General features: G+C 42.0%; 1 protein-coding gene across 3 annotated transcripts in view; it reads left to right on the forward strand.

The window, feature by feature from the left end:
* Positions 1-41: 41 nt before the first annotated feature.
* The window catches only part of RNF115 (ring finger protein 115), an 86838-nt gene continuing 59921 nt past the window's right edge, over positions 42-26958 (forward strand). For 2 of the 3 annotated variants that reach the window (XM_030935509.1, XM_010374452.2), the window contains exon 1: positions 42-339. In XM_030935509.1, the coding sequence (XP_030791369.1) occupies positions 238-339 (102 nt within the window). In that variant the 5' untranslated portion in view covers positions 42-237. The remainder of the gene's footprint in view (positions 340-26958) is intronic. The other variant, XM_010374453.2, reaches the window with a different exon arrangement.

Below are 26958 nucleotides of genomic sequence, written 5' to 3' on the forward strand. Positions count from 1 at the left end.
GAGCCGGCGGGCGGGCGGTTTGCCTCTCCTTCCTGAGCTTATTTGGTGCTGGGAGGCGGGCCGCAGGGTTGCTGTTGGCGCCGCCGCCTCTCTGGGTCTGGCCGACTCACGTGACCGACGCGGGCTCTGAAGCGGTGGGCCGCACGGAGGCGGCGGTGGCTACTGCAGCCCGGGAGGTAGCGGCCTGGCGAGGGACTGGCAGGCTGCCCTCTCGGACGGCCGCGGCGGAGGACAAAAATGGCGGAGGCTTCGGCGGCCGGGGCGGATTCGGGCGCCGCTGTAGCCGCCCACCGGTTTTTCTGCCACTTTTGCAAGGGCGAGGTCAGCCCCAAACTACCGGTAAGAGCCCCATGTTCTCTGTACTTGGGAACCTCATAGATTCCTGGCTCCGATGTCCCAGAACTGGGTCTGGAGCTTTCCGCACACCCTTGACTCCCCGGACATCGGTCTGCCGAATACCTGCTGCCCACTTTTCCAGCCACTGGTCCTAAACCCTGGGCGTCACGGCTCCGGCCCCGTACCTCCTGCCTACCTCTTAATTCATCCTGGGCTGCTCCACCTGATCTCACCTCTTTACCTCCCTTGTCCTTATTATTATTATTTTTTTCTTAGCAAGTTTCCCTCTGATAACTCTCCCCTCAATTTTCTTGCATTCTTTTATACCTGGTCTTTTCCCCACGATGACCTCCCCCCATACTCCTTCCGCTGTGTCTTCTCACCTTGCTCTACGTTCTTTTCCACTTTTCACTCCCCCCGCCCCCGCCACCTCCCTTGTCAGTGAAGCAAAATAGCGGATTGCTGAGGATTGTCCCTATTCGGTTTTCTCTGGGGAAGGAAGGAAGCACAGAAAGGGGGTTGGATGGTATCTGTGAGGCGAAAAGAAGGATTTTGCTCTTCAGTGGTTTCCAGGGTCCTTGTGAAAGTGAAAATAGCAGCGTACTAATGACTTGCAGACGGCCTGCACTCCTATCACTATTGAAGGAAATGGCTTTAGGAAGAAGGCAGGACGTACTGTTTCAACTTCTTTTATTTTAGTTGTCATGTTGCCAGTGTCTTTAATACCATTGTTCCGCCCCTCGCCGTGTCCTTTTCTTCACTTAAGAAAAAGAGCCGGGACAGAATGTTTGGATTGCTTCCTCTGACATGAAATTGGTTTTCACGAGTTTCTGCCAGACTGTTAGCTCCTTGAGAGGCAGTGCTGTGGTTGTGAAGAAAGCACTTTTGTAGGTCAGGCGCAGTGGCTCAGGTCTGTAATCCCAGTACTTTGGGAGGACGAGGCAGGAGGATTGCTTGAGGCCAGGAGTTTGAGACCAGCCTGGGCAACACAGTGAGACCCCTCTCTACAAAAAACAAACAACACATGCAGCTTATTAGCTAGCACCAGCATCACAAACCCAGAAGCTGTTTTGGGTTGGGTTGTAGCTACTACGAGGGGCTCCCCCAGGGTGAATGTCAGTCCTATCTTTAGCCAACTGTCTTCATGGTTGTTCCGTTCTTTAGAAGTGTCCAGGTTCAGTCTTACCATAGAGTGGCAGCATAATGTATGTTTATATTTATGGTGTCTCAGATACAGTGTAGGAGGAAGCCTTCTAAAGTGAGTCTGTATATCTTATTTCTTAGAAACAAATGGAGTCCAGTGAATAAGTGCTTAAAGGGTGTTTTATGGTCTTCTCTCACTCAAAAGTTTTATTTAAGCCATTATGATATATCTGTCCTCTCTACTTGCCTCACTCCCAACATTGGAGTCATAGTTTCATATAAATGCACTTAGCTTTTTTTTTTTTCCTTTGAGACAGTCTCCCTCTATCACCCAGGAGCATGATTTTGGCTGACTGCAACCTCCACCTGCCGGGTTCAAGCGAGTCTCCTGCCTCAGCCTCCAGGTAGCTGGGACTATAGGCACGCGACCACCACACCCTGGCTAGTTTTTGTATTTTTAGTAGAGACGGAGTTTCACCTTGTTGGCCAAGCTGGTCTCAAACTCTTGACCTCAAGTGATCCGCCCGGCTCGGGCTCCCAAAGTGCTGAGATTACAGGCGTGAGCCACCACTCCCCGCCTAAATGCTAGTTTTGCTTGCTGATTTTGCTGTGTGTTTATGGTTTTCTTTTTTCTTTTTTGGCCATATTTCAGTGCTGGGAAGAGCAGGTGCCTAGTTTTTTTCCAGCCAACATCAGAGCCAGCAGAACTCTTTTACCATAGAGAGGGAGTCTGGAATTCAGCCAGCATGTGTGTGACTGACCAGTGGTGTGTTGTTGAATGTGATGGCTTGTTGAATATTGCAACCTTAGCTTTTTTGATCTTTAAGTTGCTGTACACTATTTTGCCTTTAAGAGTGAGAAGTTGGCCAGGCGTGGTGGCTCACGCCTGCAATCCCAACACTTTGGAAGTCCAAGGCAGGCAGATCGCTTGAGCTCAGGAGTTCGAGACTAGCCTGGGCAACATGGAGAAACCCCATCTGTACCAAAAAATAAAAAAATCTGCTGTGTGTGGTGGCATGCATCTGTGGTCCCAGCTATTCAGGAGGCTGAGGTAGGAGGAGTGCCTGACCCCAGGAGGCGGAAGTTGCAGTGAACTGAGATTCCACCATTGCACTCCAGCCTGGGCAACAGAGTGAGATCCTGTCTCAAAAAAAAAAAAAAAAAAAAAAGAGTGAGAAGACAGTCTAAATTTCCACAATTGATTATATATTTTCTTCTCATCTTTAAGTCCTTACTTCAAAGGGATACTTTTAAAGGCTGAGTAGGTGTTTTTCTAAGCCTTACTTAATGTCTGGAGAAGTTTCTTGATCTTTTTGGTCTGATACATTATTTGTCATGTCTGATTTGTAAATTGAGGCCCCACAGAATTGAATATAACCAGATTCTTCCTAAATATATCCAAGGTTCTCTGCTGAGTGTCCTGGAGGTGATATGGAGCGATATGTGGTTCCTGACCTTAAGGATCTTACAGCTTTTGGGGAAAAACAAGGCAAACACGGAAAAAGTAACAACGTAAAGGGGTGAGGATGTGTGCTTTAGGATACAGAGAGGAGAATTTCATAGCATTGATGCGGCCAGTGGGATTTAAATTGAGTTTTGAGGGATAGGTACATTTCAGATTGAGAATTCCAAAGACTGTGAGGTAGCAAAAGGAAGGGGGGGTGATGAAGAGGGGAGAAGCATTTAGTCATGTTTTTTTCACAACTAAAAGTTGTGTACTGTATTTTTTGTAGTGTACAGCATGATTTGATATATGTATACATGGAATGGTTAAACCAAGCTATTTAACATGTATTACCTCACATATTTATTTTTGTGTGGTGAGAACACTTAAATTCTACTGTCTTAGCAATTTTCAATTATACAGTATATTCTCTCCTTTTTTTTTTTTTTTTTTTTTGAGACGGAGTCTTGCTCTGTCGCCAGGCTGGAGTGCAGTGGTGCAATCTTGACTCACTGCAATCTCCGCCTCCTGGGTTCAAGCAATTCTCCTGCCTCAGCCTCCTGAGTAGTGGAGACTACAGGCACGTGCCACCATGCCCAGCAAATTTTTTTATTTTTAGTAGAGATGGGGTTTCACCATGTTGACCAGGATGGTCTCCATCTCGACCTCGTGATACGCCCACCTCGGCCTCCCAAAGTGATGGGATTACGGGCGTGAGCCATCACACCCGGCCTCCTTTTTTATTTTTAAATAGAGACAGAATTTATTCTGTTTTGTTGCCCAGGCTGTTCTTGAATTCGTGGGCTCAATCTATCCTCCCACTATAGCCTCCTGAGTATTAGTAGATAGGTGGGTTCCACCATGTGCGGCTAATTTTTTTTTCTTTTTTGTAGAGATGCGATTTTGCCACGTTGCCCCGGCTGGTCTCAAATTCCTGAGCTTAAGCAATCTGCCTGCCATAGCCTCCCAAAGTGCTGGGGTTACAGGCATGAGCCATTGCGGCTGGCCTGATATGTGGTTTTTGTTTTTAATTCTGTTTATGTGATGAATCACATTTATTGATTTACGTATGTTGAACCAACCTTGCACCCCAGGAGTAAAGACTACTTGATTGTGGTGGATTAGCTTTTTATTTTTATTTTATTTTATTTTATTTTTGAGACGGAGTCTTGCTCTGTCGCCCAGGCTGGAGTGCAGTGGCGCTATCTCGGCTCACTGCAAGCTCCGCCTCCCAGGTTCACGCCATTCTCCTGCCTCAGCCTCCTGAGTAGCTGGGACTACAGGCACCTGCCACCATGCCTGGCTAATTTTTTGTATTTTTAGTAGAGATGGGGTTTCACCGTGTTAGCCAGGATGGTCTCGATCTCCTGACCATGTGGATCCGTCTGGCTCTGCCTCCCAAAATGCCGGGATTACAGGCGTGAGCCACTGTGCCCGGCTGCTTTTTATTTACTTACTTACTCACTTATTTATTTATTTATTTGAGACGGAGTCTCGCTCTGTCGTCCAGGCTGGAGTGCAGTGGAACTAGCTCAGCTCACTGCAACCTCTGCCTTGTGGGTTCAAGTGATTCTCGTGCCTCAGCCTCCCAGGTACCTGGGATTACAGGTTTGCACCACTAGACCTGGCTAATTTTTGTACTTTCAGTAGAGATGGGGTTTTCCCGTGTTGGCCGGGTTGGCTTTGAAATCCTGACCTCAAGTGATCTGCCTGACTTGGCCCTGCAAAGTGCTGAGATAACAGATGTGAGCCACCACACTGGCCTGCGTTAGCTTTTTAATGTGCTGCTGGTTCGGTTTGTTAGTATTTTATTTAGGATTTTTGTGTCTGTGTTCATCAGCGATATTGGCCTAGAGTTTTTTTCTTTTTTCGTTGTGTCTTTGCCAGGTTTTGGTATCAGAATGCTGCTGGCCTCATAGAATGGGTTAGGGAAGAGTCCCTCCTCGATTTTTTGGAATAATTTCAGTAGAATTGGTACCAGCTCTTCTTCGTGTGTCTGGTAGAATTTGGCTGTGAGTCCATCTGGTCCAGGGCCTTTTCTGGTTGGTAAGTTTTTATTTTTCATTATTTTTTGAGACAGGGTCTCACTGTGTTGCTCATACTGGAATTCAGTGGCGTGATCACGGCTCACTGCAGCCTCGACTTCCAGACTCAGGTGATCCTACCACCTTAGCCTCATGAGTAGCTGGGCCTAGAGGTATGTGCTACCACACCTGGCTCATTTTCTGTTTTGTTTTGTTTTATTTTTTGTTTTTGAGAGATAAGGTTTCTTCATGTTGCCTAGACTGGTCTCTCCTGGGCTCAAGTGATCTGCCTGCCTTTGTCTCCCAAAGTGCTGGGGTTGTAGGCATGAGCCATGGCCCTGGCCAGGTTTTTTATTACTGATTCAATTTTGGAACTCATCATTGGTCTGTTCAGAATTTCAGTTTCTTCCTGGTTCAGTCTTCCTTGTATGTTTGCAGGAATTTATCTGGAATTTTAGGTTTTCTAGTTTGTGTGCATAGAGGTGTTTGTAATAGTCTCTGAGGGTTTTTTGTATTTCTGTGGGATTGGTGGTGATGTCAGTTTTGTCATTTCTGATTGTGTTTATTTAGATCTTCTCTCTTTTTTTCTTTATTAATCTAGCTAGGGATCTATCAATTTTGTTTATCATTTGAAAGAACCAACTTTTGGTTTCGTTTATCATTTATTTGTATGGATTTTCACATCTCAATTTCATTCAGTTCAGCACTGATTTTGGTTTTTCTGCTGGCTTTGGGATTGGTTTGTTCGTTTTTCTAGTTTCTCTAGGTGTGATGTTAGGTTGTTAATTTGAGATCTTTCTAGCTTTTTGATGTCAGTGTTTAGTGCTATAAACTTTCCTCTTAATACTGCTTTAACTGTGTCCTGGTGATTCTGGTATGCTGTATTTGTGTTTTCATTAATTTCAGAGAACTTTCTGATTTCTCCCTTAATTTCAGTTTTTACTCAGAAGTCATTCGGGAGCAAGTTGTTTCATTTCCGTGTAATTGTATAGTTTTGAGAGACCTTGTTAGTATTGATTTCTATTTTAATTGTGCTATGGTCCAAGAGTGTGGTTGTTATGATTTTGGTTTTTTTTGCCTACGCACTTCTCGAAAGAAGACATATGTGGCCCAATAAGCATATGAAAAAATGCTCAACATCGCTAATCATCAGACAAATGCAAACCAAAACCACAGTGAGATGCCATCTCACACCAGTCAGAATAGCTATTATTAGAAAGTCAAAAATAACAGTTGTTGGCAAGGTTGTGGAGTAAAGGGAATGCTTATACACTGCGGGTGAGAATGTAAATTAGTTCAGCCACTGTGGAAGGCAGTTTGATTTCCCAAAGAACTTAAAACAGAACTACCATTCTGCCCAGCAATCCGTTACTGGGTTATATACCCAAAGGAATATATAAATCGTTTTACCAAAAAGGCACATGCACTTGTATGTTTATTGTGGCACTATTCACAAGAGCAAAGACATGGAATCAACCTAGATGCCCATCAGTGGTGGACTTAATAAAGAAAATGTGGTACACGTATACCATGGGATACTATGCAGCTATTTAAAAATAAACCAAAACTGAAATCATGTCCTTTGCAGCAACATGGATGCAGCTGGAGGTCATTATCCTAAGTGAATTAAAGCAGGAACAGAAAGCCAAGTACCACGTGTTCTCACTTATAAGTGGGAGCTAACATTGAGTACACATGGGCACAAACATGGACACGAGGGCTTACTTGAGGTGGTGAGGGTAAGAGGAGGATGAGGGTCAAAAAACTATCTGTCTTGTACTATGCTCAGTTGCTGGGTGACAAAATCTGTACACCAAATTCCAGTGATGTAGTTTATCCATGTAACAAATGTACATATGTATCCCCAAACCTAAAATCCAAGAAAGATGTATAGAAAACAAAGAGCAAAATGAAGGACATAAAACCTAAAAACCATTTATAGTCAATATATAAAAAGGCTTAATACCCCAGTTAAAATCAGATATGGATAAATTTTATAAAAACAAAGTAATCGAGACCATCCTGGCTAACACGGTGAAACCCCGTCTCTACTAAAAAAAATACAAAAACTAGCCGGGCGAGGTGGCGGGCGCCTGTAGTCCCAGCTACTCGGGAGGCTGAGGCAGGAGAATGGCATAAACCCGGGAGGCGGAGCTTGCAGTGAGCTGAGATCCGGCCACTGCACTCCAGTCCGGGCGACAGAGCGAGACTCCGCCTCAAAAAAAAAAAAAAAAAAAAAAAAAAAAAAAAAAAAACCACAAAGTAAACAAAGAAGGTACTGACTCTTGTGATAGTTGGATACCAAGAACCATCACTTACTAGGGCATGCTGTGGCTCACACCTGTTATACCAGCACTTTGGGAACCCAAGGCAGGAGAGGATTGCCTGAGCCCAGGAGTTTGGTACTAGCCTGGGCAACAAAGTGAGACCCTATCTCTACAAAAATAAAAAAAATTAGCCAGGGGTGGTGGTGTGTGCCTGTGGTCCTAGCTACTCAGGAGGCTGAGGTGGGGAAGATCGCTCAAGCCCGGGAGGTCGAGGCTGCAGTGAGCTGTGATTGTGCCAGTACACTCCAGTCTGGGTGACAGAGCGAGCTTATCTCAGAAAGGAAAAGAACAGAAAAAGACTCCATGATATAATCTAATCAGCTTCAAAAACCCAACTCATTCCTCCATACACCCTGTGCCTTGGCCATAGCATTTACCTCACCATTCTCCTATGTGTTACCTATTTTTAGATCTCTGTCTCCTTTTGTTTAAAATGTTCTCCCAGTCTGGACAACATAGCAAGACCCTGTCTCAACAAAAATAAAAAAAAAAACTTAGCTGGGCATGGTGGCATGTGCTTGTAGTCCTAGCTACTTGGGAGGCTGAGGTGAAAGAATTGCTTGAGCCCAGGATATTTGAGGTTACAGTGAGCTATGGTTGTGCCACTGTACTCCAGCCTGGGCAACAGAGACCCAGTCTGGAGGAGAGAGAAGAGAGGGGAGAAAGGGGAGAGGGTAGAGAGGAGAGAGGAGAGAAAAAAGAAAAGAAAGAGAAAGAAAGAACCCATCACCTGTGAGTGCTGTCCTCACTGAACACCAGAGGCTGGGTACTGAGTTTACATCAGCTTTTGATGAGCTATTACTAGGTTTCTTCACCCATTCAATGGGAAGGACTGTTTCAGAGCCATGATTGTGTTCAATGGGACTAGGTTGCAAGGTTTAATCACTCTTCTTTTTAAAATTTTGTTATTTTATTATTTCATCTTTTTTTTTTTTTTAAGCCACATGTAGACTGAATTCATTTAATTTCATAAAATAACACTCCTTACTGCTAATCCTGATCAATTCTAGCTTTGTGTGTCTTTGGGTTGGATCCACCCAGATAAGAGGACAAAAGAGGGCAGGGCATGGTGACTAGCGCCTGTAATCCCAGCATTTTGGGAGGCCAAGGTGGGCAGATCACCTGAGGTCAGGAGTTCGAGACCAGCGTGGTCAACATGGTGAAATCCCGTCTCTACTAAAAATACAAAACTTAGCCTCGTGTGGTGGTGGGCGCCTCTAATCTAAGCAATTTAGTGATTTGAGCTGGGCTCAGGAGACTGAGGCAGGAGAATTGCTTGAAAACCCGGGAGGCAGAGGTTGCAGTGAGCCGAGATTGCACCACTGTACTCGCAACAAGAGGGAGACTCCATCTCAAAAAAAAAAAAAAAAGAAAAAAGAAAAAAACCATTCAAAAAGAGGACAAAAGGTTCATTAGGAAAGAAGATATTAAGAAATAAGGAGAAATCATGGAGGGAATTTAAAAATGAAAACATATTTCATGGCATTGTTTTCTGTTAGGCTTCAAAAAGTCTCCATTCCAAGTGAGTATTGTTTAGGAATTTCTCCTTCTTATTGAAAGTGTTTTCCTATTTACAGTGAAAATAACTTTAGTAAAATTTTGTGAGTACTAAACTTGGATTTTAAAATCAGAGATTTCGATTCTATAGTCTGGAGCCTCAGGATTTCAAGTTTCTGTAGGATTGGGTAAAATGCCATTATAGATTTTTTGGTCATCAGTTGATAGAATAAATAAATACTTAAAGTAACTTCAGAGTATTATTTTCAAAACCATAGCAGAAATTCGAACTATCTTGTTGAGAGACAATGTGAAGCCATGACTAATGGAGTTAATATGCTACGTTGATTATGAATGACTGAGTAGTACACCACAGAGGGCAGTGTCATGGAGTGTAAAGGTGTTATTCCGTCCCTACACCCTACCATCCATCTTTCCCCGTTAAATCAAGGTCAGGGAGTGTAACCTCATGAGATTAAATCTGGTAGAGTCATCATTAAACAGATGAGATAAATCATATGCAGAGTAACCTACTTTTGGTATTGGTGAGACTAGGGTTTCTTTAAGTATTTTATGGAGATCAGGGTATCTTCCTATATCCAGATGAAGAGATCAGGTTAAGGACTGCTCACCTTCAGGCTCCACCTGAAGAAACTATGTAGTAGGCTTCTCTCCCTCTATCTTCTTATTTTATCATCTTCTGTGATCTAATAAAATGTTTTCCTTATCAATAAGTAATGTTATCTAGTTTGGCTCTACCAGGTGCTACAGAAGGCATTCATCATTGAATTGTACTTGTAATAACTCTAATACAGGAAAATGTTCAAACCACCCATAATAAAAGTAGCTAAAAAGCAGATTTCTTAAAGACTTTGTGACCCTTTAAGCTCACTGACCTTTCTAAGTTGCACGATTCTTAGAAAGGTCCCAGAGAGGTGTCTATCTGGTGTTATATAGCAGTTGCTAATTAAATATTTTTTGATTGAATGATTGATATGAGTTGAACACCCAGTAGTTATATTTAAAAAGTAATGAGTTCAATGTTTTGAGGTCTTTAAAAGGCAACAGTGGTACAAAATGCAGGTGCTGCCATATGAAATTTGAATGTACAGTGTCAGTCCATATATTCACTGCAATATCTAGAAATAAATATGTAGTCTTATAGGTAGAGGCTAGTTTATCCTTGAAATTCTACTGATAAATATAAATGTATATATTGGGGAAATTTGTGTGGGACTTTTTCAGTATAAGGAAGAAAAAAATCTGAAAATTGAACTCACTGCAGATGAATTTTTTTGTATTTTTGGGGGAAGTACCAACTAGATGTGCTAATACTTTGTATTTCTTTATGTTTAGTTGCCTCTTTTTGTTTTTTAAACAGAATTTCCCTCTTTCACCCTGGCTGGAGTGCAGTGGCGCCATCTCGGCTCGCTACATCCTCCACCTTACAATTTCAAGCGATTCTCCTGCCTCAGCCTCCCAAGTAGCTGGGATTACAGGTGCCTGGCACTGCGCCCGGCTAATTTTTGTATTTTTAGTAGAGACGGGGGTTTCATCATGTTGGCCAGGCTGGATCTCTTCATAGCCTAATGAGCAATAAAGGAGATAGCCTAGAGCAGTGGTTTTCAATTTCAGGTAGTTTTGTTTCCCAGGGAACATTTGGCAAAGTCTGTAGACAATTTTTTTTTCTCACTTTGTTGCCCAGGTTGGAGTGCAGTGGTGTGATCACCGGCTCGCTGCAGCTTCTACCTCCTGGGCTCAAGCAATCCTCCCACCTCAGCCTCCCAAGTAGCTGTACCACCATACCACCACACCCGGCTAATTTTTAAATTTTTTGTTGAGACAGAGTCTCACTGTGTTGCCTAGGCTGATGTCAAACTCCTGGCCTCAGGCAGGCCTGCTTGGGCCTCCAAAGTATTGGGATTGTAGGCGTGAGCCACCACACCCAGCCTCTAGACATTTTTGATTTTCATAACTGGGGGCTGTGAGGAGGGCTGCTACTGTTGTCCAGTAGGTAGAGGCCAGAGATGCTGCTGAACATGCTACAGTGCACAGGATAGCCCCCTCAAAGAATTATATTGGGCCCAAAAAGTTAAGAGGACTGAGGTTGAGAAACCCTGGGATAGCTAGAGGGATAGTCAGTGTCATCTTGTGCTAATGGTGTTTAAGGTTTGTTTTGGTGTAGGTTTGATTTTTAATTTTGGGATCCCATTGAATTTTCAGTAAGATAATTGAGACCATATAATTTTAGGCAAAACACTGATGGGAGAGATTGTTTAGTACAGGAACTAGGGTTCAGTTAGTGGCTGCAATTCCATTATAGCCATTATCAGTTGGAGTCACTTTCTCTCATTGGAGTTACTGAGACCGGAGGAATTGGATTACTCCTCTCAAGTTACGTACTGTAAGGGCGACTTCTAAAAGAAAACTATCCACATGTTTTGTCAGTTGGGAATTGAGACAGTAACACTGCATGTAATTTAGTAAGACAGCTGGAAATCCCAGTTTGAAAACAAAATGAAAACAGACAACAAGCCTAACTTTTAGTTTTCCTTTCTGTGTTTCTCTTACACCTCTCAGAAGTTTCATGAGCTCTGGAAATTTTGTGTTTAACCTCTTAGTTTCTTCAACTTCTTGGTTGAGGGGGTATATTGGAGTTATTAATCTTTGTTCTAAAATTCTTCGGGTGCTTCTAACTGAGTCATCTGACCCTCTCAGTTTACCTAAGTATATCACACTGTAAAATAATACTTAGGTGCACGTATTGGAAGCTTGAATGAGGAATCTATCTGTATAATCCTAATTGAAAGGCAGTGTAAGAATGATGAGCAATCCTTATTTGCAGAGAAATGGGGCCATTACCATATTGGAAACATTTTGGTTGTTGTTGTAGTTTCACACGCAGAAGTTTAGGTGCTGAAAAATTTTTCTTTTTAAAAAATTTCTTTCTTCAATTATTTGCAGTTCAGAGTTTCTTTTGAGGTCCCCAGATGCATGTATATCAGTTAGAAGTAGGCCAGGTATGGTGGCTCTTGCCTGCAATCCCAGCACTTTGGGAGGCTGAGGGGGGTGGATCACTTGAGCTCAGGAGTTTAAGACCAGCCTGGGTGATATGGCAAAACCCCATCTCTTGAAGAAAAAGACAGAAGTGAGTTGGCTCTAGTGATTTCTAAACCAGGCATACTTTTCTTGTATGGTAAGTAGACTGTTGGTGACTCTTTCCCCAAAACAGACCAGTTTTTTTTTGAGACCTAGAGCCTCACTCTGGTGCCCAGGCTGGAGTGCAGTGGTGCGATCTCGGCTCACGGCAACCTCCGCCTCCCATGTTCAAGCAATTCTGGTGCCTCGACCTCCCGAGTAGCTGGGATTATGGGTGTGCGCCACCACACCTGGCTAATTTTGTATTTTTAGTAGAGTCAGGGTCTCACCATGTTGGCCAGGCTGGTCTCAAACCCCTGACCTCAAGTGATCCGCCTGCCTCGGCTTTCCAAAGTGCTGGGATTACAGGCGTGAGCCACCACGCCTGGCTAGACCAGTTAGTTTTATCTTCCTTGAAAATCTGTTAAGACAGATTAATCTCTCTCCTTGACAATTTGAGCAAGTGTCACAGGAAACTTCTTAGTAGACAAGGTAATGTTTACTTCGTTGCCACTTTGATGTTGTATAGATTTGAATAGACTTTTAAGTCATAGTACCATCTTCCAGAAGTTTCATTTTGCTTACGTTTCACCATGCTTATAATTTACATTCTCAAAAGAAAAAACAGTTATAGTTACATGCTCTTTCTTACCTTTTGCTGGATTAACTGAGACCTGCAAGCGTGCTACAGTGATGCTGATCTTCTAGCCCGTTAGTTCTCAAACCTCTCAGATCCAGTGCCCTCTTTTTATAAGTATTTTGAAATACTCTCTTTAATGAAATGAAATCCACAGGTAATACTTTTCTACACACGTGTGTGTGTTTGTGTGTGTGTATATATATATATATATATTTTTTTTTTTTTTTGAGACAGAATCTCTGTCAACCAGGCTGTGCTGCAGTGGCATGATCTTGGCTCACTGCATCCTCTGCCTCCAGGGTGCTTCAAGTGATGCTCGTGCCTTAGCCTTCCAAGTAGCTGAGATTACAAGTGTGCATCACCACACCTGGCTAATTTTTTTGTATTATTATTTATTCTTTGTAGAGACAGGGTTTCACCATGTTGGCCAGGCTGGTCTCGAACTCCTGGCCTCAAGTGATCCGCCCACCTCGGCCTTCCAAATTACTGGGGTTACAGGCGTGAGCCACCACGCCTGGCCCTACATATATAATTTAAAAAATTATCTTGCAGTAAGATGAAGGATAAATAGAAAACATTTCTGACAGATTCGCTTGACATGACAGCTGCCTGAGTAGACTGCTGTAAGGGTATTTGCAACTTAAATACCAGGAGAAGCAAACCAGTACAGTGAACAGTTCTTTGCAAATGTACAAATAAAACTCAAATACAGCTTCTTTCTTCTTCTTCTCCTCCTCCTCCTCCTTCTTCTTTTCTTCTTCTTCTTCCTCCTCTTCTTCCTCTTCCTCTTCTTCTTCCTCTTCCTCTTCTTCTTCTGTTTTTTTTTTTTTTGGTAGAGATGGGGTCTCACTTAGTTGCCCAGGCTGGTTTTGAATTAGGCTCAAGCTGTCCTCCTCCTTGGCCTCCCAAAGTGCTGTGATTACAAACGTGAGCCACTGTATTGGCCCCAAAGTACAGTTTTCTCTTTATTCAACAGTTGCTTTTCTGGACATTCAGTACGTATTAAAATTATGGACTGCGCACGGTGGCTTACGTCTGTAATCCCAGCACTTTGGGATGCCAAGGCAGATGGATCACTTGAGCCCAGGAGTTGGAGACTAGCCTGAGCAACATGGTAAAACTCTGTCTCTTCAAAAACATTATTATTCTTTTTTTTTTTTTTGAGACGGAGTCTCGCTCTGTCGCCCAGGCTGGAGTGCAGTGGCCGGATCTCAGCTCATTGCAAGCTCCGCCTCCTGGGTTTACGCCATTCTCCTGCCTCAGCCTCCTGAGTAGCTGGGACTACAGACGTCCGCCACCTCGCCCGGCTAGTTTTTGTAGTTTTTAGTAGAGACGGGGTTTCACCATGTTAGCCAGGATGGTCTCGATCTCCTGACCTCGTGATCCGCCCATCTTGGCCTCCGAAAGTGCTGGGATTACAGGCTTGAGCCACTGCGCCCGGCCAAAAAAATTGTTAAAAAATTAGCCGGGCGTGGTGGCACGTGCCTGAAGTCCCAGCTACCTGGGAGGCTGAGGTGGGAGGATTACCTGAGCCCAGGAGGTCAAGGCTGTAGTGAACCATGATCACACCGCTGCATTCCAGCCTGGGTGACAGAGTGAGACCCTGTCTCAAAGAATAAATAAATCAGTAAAATTATGCAGAAGGATTTGGTGCCTTATATGTAGAATGGAATTAGGTTCTAGGCTTTGATAATTATACAGATTTTTAAAATCTAGTTAACTATTCATAAGGAAGTTTGAGAATAAAGACATTTTTTTCTTTGTGCCAGACTTGCCTATGGTTTCCTGGCCTCTGCCAATTGAATGTCAGTAACACTTTTTTTTTTCTTCAACTTTTATTTTAAGTCCCAGGGCACATGTGCAGGATGTGCAGGTTTTGTTGTGTAGGTAAATGTGTGCCATGGTGGTTGGCTGCACAGATCAACTCATCACCTAGGTATGAAGCCTGGCATCCATTAGCTATTCTTCCTGAGGCTCCCCTCACAGGTCCCAGTGTGTGTTGTTCCCCACCATGTGTCCATGTGTTCTCATCATTTAGCTCCTACTTACAAATGAGAATATGTGATGTGTGGTTTTCTGTTCCTATGTTAGTTTGCTGAGGATAATGGCTTCCAGCTCCATCCACATCCCTGCAAAGTAATCACTCGTTCCTTTTTATGGCTGCATAGTATTCCATGGTGTATATGTACCACATTTTCTTTATCCAGCCTCTCATTGATGGGCATTTGGATTGATTCCATGTCTCTGCTATTGTGAATAGTGAGAAGCACTTCTTAACTGCTGTGACAACCAAAGCACTTCCATGGATGTCCCAAATGTCCCCTAGATGATTGTATTATCCTCATTAAGAATGACCTTAATGAGGTTATAACGTCATACAGGAAAACGTTTTTCTGTTTTATCATTCACTCTTGTCTTTTTTTCTTGCTTATTATTCACTACTTTAGCACAGTCTTTTAGTCTAAAAGACAAAGATTTACTTGGCCTTTAGACAATTCCTATATGTCTTCAAATTTCTTATATCCTCACCACTCTTATTATTGATGTTTTCTTTTTCATCAGTGTTAGGACAGTGCCTTGGTACATAGTAGATATTCAACTAGTATTTGTTTAATGAAGGAAACTTAATTGTAGGCTTTTTCTTCTTGCAGCTTTCTTCTTTTTGAACCCGTTGAAAATGATGGAGGTACTAGTGTTCGTAAAAACCTTGAAAACAGGCTGGGCGCTGTGGCTCACGCCTGTAATCTAAGCCCTTTGGGAGGCTGAGGCAGACGGATCACTCGAGGTCAGGAGTTCAAGACCAGCCTGACCAACACGGTGAAACCCCATCTCTACTAAAAATACAAAATTAGCCGGGCATGGTGGTGCATGCCTGTAATCTCAGCTACGCGGGAGGCTGAGGCAGGAGAATGGCTTGAACCTGGGAGGTGGAGGTTGCAGCGAGCCGAGGTTGCAGTGAGCCAAGATCGTACTACTGCACTCCAGCCTGGGCAACAAGAGCGAAACTCTGTCTCCAAAAATAAAATAAAATAAAATAAATAAAAAATAAAAAAATTAGCTGGGTCTAGGTGCAGTGGCTCACATCTGTAATCCCAGCACTTTGGGAGGCTGAGGCAGGAGAATGGCTTGAACCTGGGAGGTGGAGGTTGCAGCGAGCCGAGGTTGCAGTGAGCCAAGATCGTACTACTGCACTCCAGCCTGGGCAACAAGAGCGAAACTCTGTCTCCAAAAATAAAATAAAATAAAATAAATAAAAAATAAAAAAATTAGCTGGGTCTAGGTGCAGTGGCTCACATCTGTAATCCCAGCACTTTGGGAGGCTGAGGCGGGCAGATCACCTGAGGTTGGGAGTTTGAGACCAGCCTAGCCAACATAGTGAAACCTGTCTCTACTAAAAATACAAAAATTAGCTGGGTGTGGTGGCACACGCCTGTAATCCCAGCTACTTGGGAGGCTGAGGGAGGATAATTGCTTGAACTCAGGAGGTGGAGGTTGCAGTGAGCTGAGATTGCACCACTGCACTCCAGCCTGGGCAACAGAGTGAGACTGTCTCAAAAAAAAAAAAAAAAAAGTCCTTGAAAACAAAGCAACAAAGCACAGACCTGTGGACTAATGACTGAAGGGTTGCCTCAAAGCAGCAGTTTGATGGACCACTTGCCATTTGTTAGTGGCCAATAGAGTGGAGCCTCTTGTGAAATATGGCTTTATTTCTGCGTGTGAGAGCTTATAAGTAGAGGAGTCATCCCATAATTGCATGCCTGTCAGATAAACAGCTGATGGGCTTTGTAGGCAGAGTTACTTCATTAGTCATTAATAGCTGAATTTGTTGAATGAAAGCTTCTTTGAGGATCTTCTCTAAGTACTAATGTGAGGTACTTTTACTCTCAAACTTATTAAACTGTTGGTTCCCTGATTTTGAATTTATGGTGCCAATTATTAGATGCTGATCTTGTAATATGGTCACTGCTAAATGTTTACAGGTATTAGTGTACCTAGTTAAGAAAAGTTAGGTTGAGGAATAGAAATTTTTGTATCTTAGCTTCATCGGTTTGAAAAAAAAGTAGTTATTTGGATTGCTGATATAGTGCAAAAACTATTTATAAACGGTACATTTACTTTTTAATAACATGTAAAAGGCAAACAGCAAATAATTTTCACTGCTAGTCTTGATTTGTATGTTTTAGATTAAAGAGTTGTTGAAATTATAATAAAAAAAATAATGGTTGGGCAAAGGACATGAATAAACATTTCTCAATAGAAGGCATATAAATGGCCAGCAGGTATATGAAACATCACTAATCATCAGAGAAATGCAAACCAAAACCAGAATGAGATATCATTATACCCCAGTTAGAATGGCCATTATTAAAAAGACAAAAATAACAGATGCTGACGAGAATGTGGAAGAAAGGGAACTCTTAAACACTGTTGATGAGAATGTAAATTAGTGTAGTCACTGTGGAAAACAGAGTGGATATTTTTCAAGAAAACTAAAACTACCATACAATCCAGCAATCCCACTACTGGGTATTTATTCAGAAGAAAAGAAATCAGTGTATCAAAGAGATACTTGCACTTCCATGTTCATTGTAGTACTATTCACAGTAGCAAAGATGGAATCAGAGTATCCATCAATGGATGAATGGATAAAGAAAATGTGGTGTGTATATATATATGCAACAGAATACTATTTGGCCATAAGAAAGGATGAAGTCATGCCATTTGTAGCAAAATGGATGGAACTGGAGGTTATTATGTTAAGTGAAATAAGCCAGGCACAGAAAGACAGATATTGCATGTTCTCACTCATATGTGGGAGCTAAAAAAGTTGATTTCATGCAGGTAGAGAATGGAATGATATCTAAAGCTGGAAGGGTGTGTGAAGGTAGAGGGTATGAGGTATGTGGATAAAGAGAGGTTGATTAATGGGTATAAACAAATTAGATAGAAGGAATAAGTTCTGATGTTTGATAGCAGAGTAGAATGACTAAAGTTAACAACAATGTATATTTCAAAATAGCTAGATGAGAGGATTTCAGATGTTCCCAGCACATAGAAATGATAAATATTCAAGGTGATGGATGCCCTAAATACCCTGACTTGATATGCATGTACCAAAATACCACATGTACCCCATGAATATTTACAGATACCTGTAGCAATAAAAAAGTGGTTGAAAGGAATATTAATAAGTGAGAATCATAAAAATGTTTAATTTCCTGAATTTTTCAACCTTAGTTTACTGATCACTAAAATTGTTGGTTTGTTATTCTCTATCAAGTGCAGGTGCTGATTGAATGGATAGGGAGAAGTTGTTTTAATATTATATTAGCATCCTGTTTTAATATGCAATCAGTATTAGATGGACAGATTCAGAGTTCCTAAGGTTTCTAATAAGATTAGCAGTATAATATAGGTCTATCTTGTCCTGTAACACTAGTACTGTAAAAGGTTTCCAGAAGTATGTCTATTTCTATTCCTGAGTGATTCTCGATATTTTCTTTGAGGACACACACATATACTCTATTTGTGAAGTACAGCACTTTGAATTTAGTTTGTATTTGATAATATTAAAGTGACAGGCACTAGATTATGCAACAGTAACAGCAGTCCATTTTTATTTATTTTTATTTTTATTTTTTTAATTTTTTTTTATTTTTTGAGACAGAGTCTCACTGTGTCGCCCAGGCTGGAGTGCAGTGGCGCAGTCTTGGCTCACTGCAAGCTCCGCCTTCCGGGTTCACGCCATTCTCCCGCCTCAGCCTCCCGAGTACCTGGGACTACAGGCGCCCGCCACCTCGCCCGGCTAGTTTTTTGTATTTTTAGTAGAGACGGGGTTTCACCATGTTAGCCAGGATGGTCTTGATCTCCTGACCTCGTGATCCACCCGCCTCGGCCTCCCAAAGTGCTGGGATTACATGCTTGAGCCACCGCGCCCGGCAGTCCATTTTTATTTATTCAGTAACTGTATTGGTACCTTCTATATTCCAGGAGCTGTTCTAGGTACTTAGTCTTAGTCCATTTTGTGTTGCTTATAAAGGAATAACTGAAGCTGGGTAACTTAAAAGAGGTTTACGGCTGGGCGCAGTGGTGCATCACTGTAATCCCAGCTGCTCAGGAGACTGAGGCAGGAGAATTCCTTGAACCCAGGAGGTGGAGGTTGCTGTGAGCTGAGATCCTGCCACTGCACTCCAGCCTGGGCAACAGAAGGAGACTCTGTCTCAACAAAAAATAAACAAATAAAAGAAGTTTACTTAGCTCATTACTCTGCAGACAGTACAAGAAGCTTTGCACCAGCATCTGCTTCTGGTGGGACCTCAGGAAGCTTCCAGTCATAGTGGAAGGCCAAGGGGAAGCAGGTATTCCACAAGGCAAGAGAGCAAGCAAGAGAGAAAGGGGAGGGGTACCACACTCTTGTAAATAACCACATCACTCATTCCTATAAGGACTGCACCAAGACATTCATGAGGGATCTGTGTCCATGACCTAAATACCTCCTACTAGGCCCTACCTCCAACATTGGGGATCAAATTTCAACATGAGATTTAGAGGGAACACGTATCCAAACTGTATCAGCTATATTGAGGAAGAAGTAAGGAGATTAATAAAATGTTGAGAAAAATGGGTAGTAAAATGAGGATTTAAATATTTTCTCCTCCTTTGGCTTTCTTTAAATTTAATGTTTATTTATCTATTTTATTTTTTTGAGATGGAGTCTCTCTCTGTTGCCCAGGCTGGAGTGCAGTGGCACGATCTCAGCTCACTGAAACCTCTGCCTCCCGGGTTCAAAGATTCTCCTGCTTCAGCTTCCCGAGCAGCTGGGACTACAGGCATGTGCCACAATGCCCAGCTAATTTTTGTATTTATAGTAGAGATGGGGTTTTACCCTGTTGGCCAGGCTGGTCTTGAACTCCTGACCTCAAGTGATCCACCTGTCTCGGCCTCCCAAAGTGCTGGGATTATAGTCGTGAGCCACTGCGCCTGGACTTAAATTTCATATTTCATTTAAACATTATATTAATGTAGCTATCTCTGGATTAAAGCAAATGCCTTTTTGCCCATTTCAGATCTGAGATATTGTTGTTGTAAGCTGTAAAACTAACAACTAGCCCTCATTTTGCAACGGTTGTCAGCCCTTTTTATAGCCGATTTTATTTTAATTATATATAAATAATAATATAGTACTATGGGAAAAAATGTTTTATTTTAGCTGTTAAATTATTGAACCTTTCAGGGTCTTCATTTTCCTTGTCTGTAAAATGAGATAGTTGTGTTTATTCCTGCTAGCTACGGTTTAGTGATTTGAGCTTTGGCATATTTTTGGATTTTGTGTAAGGAAATTTTCTTCTGTAGTTTTTCCACATAGATCATGTGGTAGCCACTGACATACTAGGATTTAGATTTTACCCCTGAAATAATCTGCTTCATGAGTTAGTACATATTTTATCTTATAATGATGAACAGTCTTGAAAATGTTAGGATGGAGGGCATAATGCAAAGCAATGTCAGAGTTTTCCTTTTATAAATCAAACAAAGCAATAATGCTGGTAATGTTGACTAAATTAATTAAAACTTCATTTTTTTTTTTTTTTTTTTAAGACTTGGGATTCAGTAACGGGTAAACTTGGCCTGGGATAATTTTAGTTTTTAGAACTGTTTTATGAATATTCTTTGTTTTGCTTTGAGGTTGCATTTATGTTGCTTTTCTTAAAGTTCTATTCAGTTAACTAATTGTTTTCTTAATCCAATAGTCAGTGGCTACTGTTAACAACCAGTTTGTATGTGATCTTTCCTGACTTGAATATTCCTGCTGTGAATTGAATTAGATCATACTTGTGAAGTTCTCTTATGTCATTGATGGAAAGTCAGTGCTAGAATTCCAAGTATTACTTTTATTTTGATGAAGAGTTCTCAGTCAGAAGCTCTGATTGCTCTGTGGGTACATGGTAAAATAGTACTTTTTAAAATGAAATGATGATGGTTATTTAAAAAAAATATTTATACTTGGCAAAATAAAAAAGCTGGCAATACGTGTGGGTTTCCAGTTTTTTAATTTAAAAATCGAACTGCTTTATGGGAACCAAAAGTATGGAAATCAGTAGTCTAGGTCAGTGTTTCTCAAACTGTATGCCAGGAGATTTAATAGGAGTTCAGAATTATGGTAAAATATTGCATACCAAACTGTTTCCCTATCTCCATCCCTCCACTTCCCCTTTTGTGACACAGAATGGCATATTAATGGTTCTGAAAAATCATTCATTAAAGCAGCATGTTTGATATTTAGTTCAGGCTTTTCTAAATCTAGTTTTTTTTCCCCCCTTAACCACTGGTTAATATCTTGTGAAACATGGTTTGAGAAATATTCCATATCCAAATCACTCAGAATAATTTATTAGAATCTACAGTTTGTTGAGAATTTAGTATGTTCCAGGTACTATCTCATTTAGATGAAGTAAGCTACCTAATCTCACACAGCTGGTTGGTTATTCTGTGATTCCAGTCCAATTGTGTGTGTGTGTGTGTGTGCGTGTGCATGCATGCATGCATTTAAGATGGACAACATGATGTTTTGAAGTGCACATACATAGTTGAAATGATTACCAGTCCGGCTTTGTTTTGCTTCACATTCATTACTCTAACCACTTACGCTGTTGTGAAGCGTTGCTCAGTTCTCATTTCGAGGCTAAGTACCTAAGACTAGGATATTCAGAAGTTCATTTTATATGCCTTTTGACTTCCCTAACTACTAGAATATGGTTAAGGGAAGTATGATTTTTTTTTTTTTTTTTTTTTTTTTTTTTTGAGGCGGAGTCTCGCTCTGTCGCCCGGACTGGAGTGCAGTGGCCGGATCTCAGCTCACTGCAAGCTCGTAGGTGATTTTAGTGACTTTTAATTCCAGGTTATTTTTCTTTCTACATAATGCTTGGAATATACAGCTTAGAATTTTTGCTGAGTGAATGAATGTTGTCACTTTGTGAAAGAAGATTCTGTCGGCCTAAGCTAAAAGCAAGAAAATACATTTTCTAAACGATTGTGGTACACATCAGAGCTAAACATCTATACTGTTTGGCTCAATTTATCATTTTATATTTATGCCACTGGGTTGTTTCCTTTCTTGCTGCCTTTAGTGTGAGCAAGCCAAAAACACTATAAATCTTTTCTGCTATATTATGTTGTCTGAGGTTAACATTTTCTCTGGTAATTCTTGTAGTCCCGTGTGTTTTTTCCATAGAAAATTTGGCTTCTTGACCATCTGATCAAGCTCGTATCAAGTAACACTTTGTCTTGTGACCTGATTTTCTGCTTTGGTACACAATGAGCTAAAGAAGCTTGGTTGATTATGCACTCCTGTTTGGAATCTGTAATGTCAGTGTTCAATCATGGCCTGAATTAAGTAACAAAATGATAAAGGTGGCTGGGTGCGCTGGCTCACGCCTGTAATCCCAACACTTTGGGAGGCTGAGGCAGGTGGATCACTTGAGGTCGGGAGTTCAACACCAGCCTGACCAATGTGGTGAAACCCATTGGTCTACTAAAAATATAAAAATTAGCTGGGCGTGATGGCGGGCACCTGTATTCCCACCTACTGGGAAGTTGAGGTGGGAGAATTGCTTCAGCCTGGGAGGCGGAGTTTGCAGTGAACCGAGATCGCACCACTGCATTCCAGCCTGGGCAATAGAGTGAGACTCCATCTCAAAAAAAAAAAAAAAAAAAAAAAGAAGATAAAGGTTGTGAATGTGAATGTTACTATTCTTAGGGGTGAGACCATAAATAAATCAAGGTAGTTTTATTGGCCTGGAACTGAATCACAGCTCTTCAAACAGTATTTAAATTGTATAGGTATCCTTGTGTAACACTGAAACTGTGGCCTGTTGTTTTCCTTTTTAGTAAACTGCTTTTCCTTATTAATAGCCAAGAGAACAATTGCTTACAACTCCTTGAGCTCAGAGAACTAATTTCAAAATGTTTAGACTGGAAACTTTCTCTTTCTTGTAATGAATGAGAGGTATGTCTTCCTTATTTTCTTGAAGGAGAGTTGAGAGAAAGAAGTCAGTGAGGACAGTATTTGTACTTTAGAAAGAGGATTTTCACAGAGACCTTGAAGATAATGGTGGAACTGGGAACGGAACTCAGAAGTTCTGTTGTCTTTATTTTGGGGTTCATTTGATGCTTTTGAAAAGGGAGGAGGACGTATAACCTGGCTTGAAAAGGGAACCAGTCTCTAGAAAAAAGCAGGGTCTTTGACCTAGTGATGAGACTTAGCATCAGATTAAAAGTACAGTGGGTACTGGCCTAGAAGCTGTGATGTGTAGCAAACATTTTGTGTTCTTAATCCTTCTAATTAGGAATTTCTGACTGTCTTGCCATGCCATACTCAAAGAGAATATAAACAATAGAATGTGACTAACTTAATATTGTGACTGTCAGACTAGACAGAAAATGGTTTTTTTTTTTTTTTTGACACTTTAATCACCATTGGAACTTCTGTTTTAGATAAAATAAACATTTTGAGTTGATAATGAAGAGGTAGAAAAACATAGCTGTGAAATTAGCAAATAAGTAGTAAGTCTTTTTTTTTTCCTGAGACAGAGTCTCGCTCTGTCGCCCAGGCTGGAGTGCAGTGGCCAGATCTCAGCTCACTGCAAGCTCCGCCTCCCGGGTTCACGCCATTCTCCTGCCTCAGCCTCCCGAGTAGCTGGGACTACAGGCGCCCGCCACCTCGCCCGGCTAATTTTTTTTGTATTTTTTAGTAGAGATGGGGTTTCACCGTGTTAGCCAGGATGGTCTCGATCTCCTGACCTCGTGATCCGCCCGTCTCGGCCTCCCAAAGTGCTGGGATTGCAGGCTTGAGCCAGCGCTCCCGGCCCTGTAGTAAGTCTTTATATTACATTTGATGCACTGAATATGTATTGGATACAAACTTGTATAGGGTTCAAGAATATGTAAATTTCCCATTATGTGACCTGATATAAAAGATCTGAATTCGTAGCTCCGTGTCCTCTAAGATGTCACATATTGTGATAACTAATCCTTTGAAATACTGGAGGCAAAAGAAAATAATGCATTAAAACCACCCTTTCTCTTTCCTTCCTATATTTCTAGTGCTTTGTGTCCTCTTGGCCTGTTCTTTTTGTTGTTGTTGTTGTTGTTGTTTGTTGAGACAGAGTCTTGTTCTGTCGCCCAGGCTGGAGTGCAGTGGTGTGATCACAGCTCACTGCAAGCTCCGCCTACTAGGTTTACGCCATTCTCCTGCCCCAGCCTCCCAAGTAGCTGGGACTACAGGCACCTGCCACCACGCCTGGCTAATTTTTTTTTTTTTTTTTTTTTTTTTTTGTATTTTTAGTAGAGAAGGAGTTTTACCGTGTTAGCCAGGATGGTCTCGATTTCCTGACCCCATGATCCTCCCGCCTCAGCCTCCCAAAGTGCTGGGATTACAGGTGTGAGCCACTGGGCGGGGCCGGCCTGTTCTTTTATGTGGGTCAGCATCAGGGCTAAGCTACGCTTAGGGAGTTGTTCTTGATTCAGAACTTGCTACTGAGTATCTTCACTAGAGTTGTTTACAGTAATCTTTTAGATCCAAGGGGGAAAGCAACTTAGTTTGCTGGAAACAATTGGGTTCCTGTTTCCAATGATTCTAGGTAAGTAACTGGTTTTTTGTTATGCTTTTCTTTTACAGATGGGATGACAGAAATGACTCCGCCGGGCGTGGTCGCTCACGCCTGTAATCCCAGCACTTTGGGAGGCTGACATGGGAGGATTGCTTGAGCTCAGGAGTTGGAGACTAGCTTGGGCAACATGGCAAAACATCTCTACAAAAAAATTACAAAAATTAGCTGAGCGTAATGGTACATGCCTGTAGTCCCAGCTATTGGGGGGCTGAGGTGGGAGAATTTCTGGAGCCTGGGAGGCAGAGGTTGCAGTGAGCCGAGATCGTGCCATTGCACTCCAGCCTGGCAACAGAGCGAGACCCTGTCTCAGTTTAAAAAAAAAGAAAGAAATTAGTTACTGAATTTTGAGGGGTAAGATTTTTTGACTGTATTACATTGGAAATATTTTGGGGAGAGGTTTGTTGCGAAGGCTTGACGTATTTATATGTAAGTGTAGGATTTCCATAGTGCCTGACATATAACTGGCATTTGATTCATTATTATTCTTGATTTAGTGTTCCTTTAAAAGCATAGTTCTTTTCTTTTCTTTTTTTTTTGACATGGAATCTCACTGTTTGGCTCACGGCAACTTCTGCCGCCTGGGTTCAAGCAATTCTCCTGCCTCAGCCTTCAGAGTAGCTGGGATTACAGGCATGTGCCAACATGCCTAGCTAATTTTTGTATTTTTGGTAGAGACGGGGTTTTGCCATGTTGAGCCAGGCTCAAACTCCTGGCCTCGAGTGATCCTCCCTCCTTGGCCTTCCAAAGTGCTGAGATTATAGGCGTGAGACACTGTGCCTGGCCTAAAAGCATAGTTATTTTCAATCAACATGGTGTAATGAAAAGAAGATGGAATTTTGGATTCAGGAGAGACCAAGGTTTAAAGCGCCTTTTCTTTTTTTTCTTTCTTTTTTTTTTTTTTTGAGACGGAGTCTCGCTCTGCGCTCCGCGCTGTGCCCAGGCTGGAATGCAGTGGCGCAATCTCGGCTCACTGAAAGCGCCACCTCCCGGATTCACGTCACTCTCCTGCCTCAGCCTCTGGAGTAGCTGGGACTACAGGCTTCCACCACCACGTCCAGCTAATTTTTATGTATTTTTAGTAGAGATGGGGTTTCCCCGTATTAGCCAGGATGTTCTCAATCTCCTGACCTTGTGATCCACCCGCCTCAGCCTCCCAAAGGGCTGGGATTATAGGCGTGAGCCACGACGCCTGGCCTAAAGCTCCTTTTCATCCCTTGGGCTATGTTCTGGTTTTCTATTATTGCCTAACAAGTCTATCCAAAATGTAGTGGCTTAACACAATAACTTATTATTATCTCTCATGTTTCTGTGGATTGACAGGGTTCAGCTGGACACTTCTCCACTTAAGGTCTTTCATGTGGTTGTGGTCAGATGGTACCTGGAGATGGGGCCATCGGAAGACTCTGCCCTAGGCTGGATCTAAGATGGTTTTTTCCTTTTACTTGTCTGATGTCTCTGTGCTCTTTGAGATGGCCTGTCTATATCAGAGTAGCCTAAACTTATGTGGCTACTCAGGGTTCCAAGAGTTAGGAAGTAGAAGTTGCCAGGCAGTTAAGGGCTTTGGAACTGGCACAGTATTGTATCAAAGAAGTCACAGGGCCTCCCAGATTCAAGGAGCTTGAGAAATAGACTCCATGTCTTTAAAGGGAGTGGGAAAGTCACATTGCAGAAGAATATATGGGCTGAGAGATCTTATTAGGGCTGTCTCCGGAAGGTCATCTGGGCACAAACAATTTTTTTCCTTCATTTTTTTGTCTGTAAAATAGCAATAACAATATTTACCTCACAGAGTGGTTAAGTGGAATAGCACAGTGTCAAGCACAAAATGTGTTTAGTAAATATAAGTAGACTTCCCCCCTTAATTCTAACGTAACAAATTACTTCTGATCTTCTACTTTAAATGGCCACAAGTTTGCTCAGTATATGGTTTGGTTAACTGTTTCTTGACCCAACTATGTTTCTCAGACTGTTGTAACTTAACAACAAAACAAACTTTATCATGGAAAATTCCAGACACATCAAAGTAAAGAGAATACCACATTAACAGAATAAAGGACAATAACTGTATGATCATCTCAATTGATGTAGAAAAAGCATTTGACAGATCCAGCACCCTTTCATGATAAAAACACTCAACAAACTAGAAATAGAAGGAAACTCAGCATATCAAAGTGCATTTATGAAAAGCCCACAGTGGCCTGGGCATATTGGCTTATGCCTGTAATTCCAGCACTCTGGGAGGCCAAGGTGGGAGGATCGCTTGAGTCCAGGAGTTTGAGACCAGCGTGGGCAACAAAGTGAGACCTAATCTCTGCAAAAAATAAGCACAATTAGTCAGGCATGGTGATGTACGCCTATAGTCCTAGCTACTTTGGAGGCTTTTGTAGGAGGATTGGTTGAGCCTGCAGTGAGCCAAGATTGTACCACTGCATTTCAGTCTGGGCAACAGAGCAAGACCCTTCCCACCCTCACCCACCCCTCAACCCAACAAAAAAAAAGCCCACAGTGAACATCTTATTCAGTGGTAAAAGACCGAAAACTTTCTCCCTAACATCAGGAACATGGCAAAGATGCTCATTCTTGCCACCACTATTTCAACATAGTATTAAGAGTCCTGACCAGAGCCAATTTAGTCAAGAAAAAGAACTTAAAAGCATCCAAATTAGAAAGGAAGAAGTAAAATTATCTTTGTTCACAGATGATATGATCTTATTTGTTGAAAACCCTGAGGCCGGCCGCA

The sequence above is a fragment of the Rhinopithecus roxellana genome, chromosome 8 (assembly GCF_007565055.1).
Source record: "Rhinopithecus roxellana isolate Shanxi Qingling chromosome 8, ASM756505v1, whole genome shotgun sequence".
In the NCBI taxonomy this organism is placed as follows: domain Eukaryota; kingdom Metazoa; phylum Chordata; class Mammalia; order Primates; family Cercopithecidae; genus Rhinopithecus; species Rhinopithecus roxellana.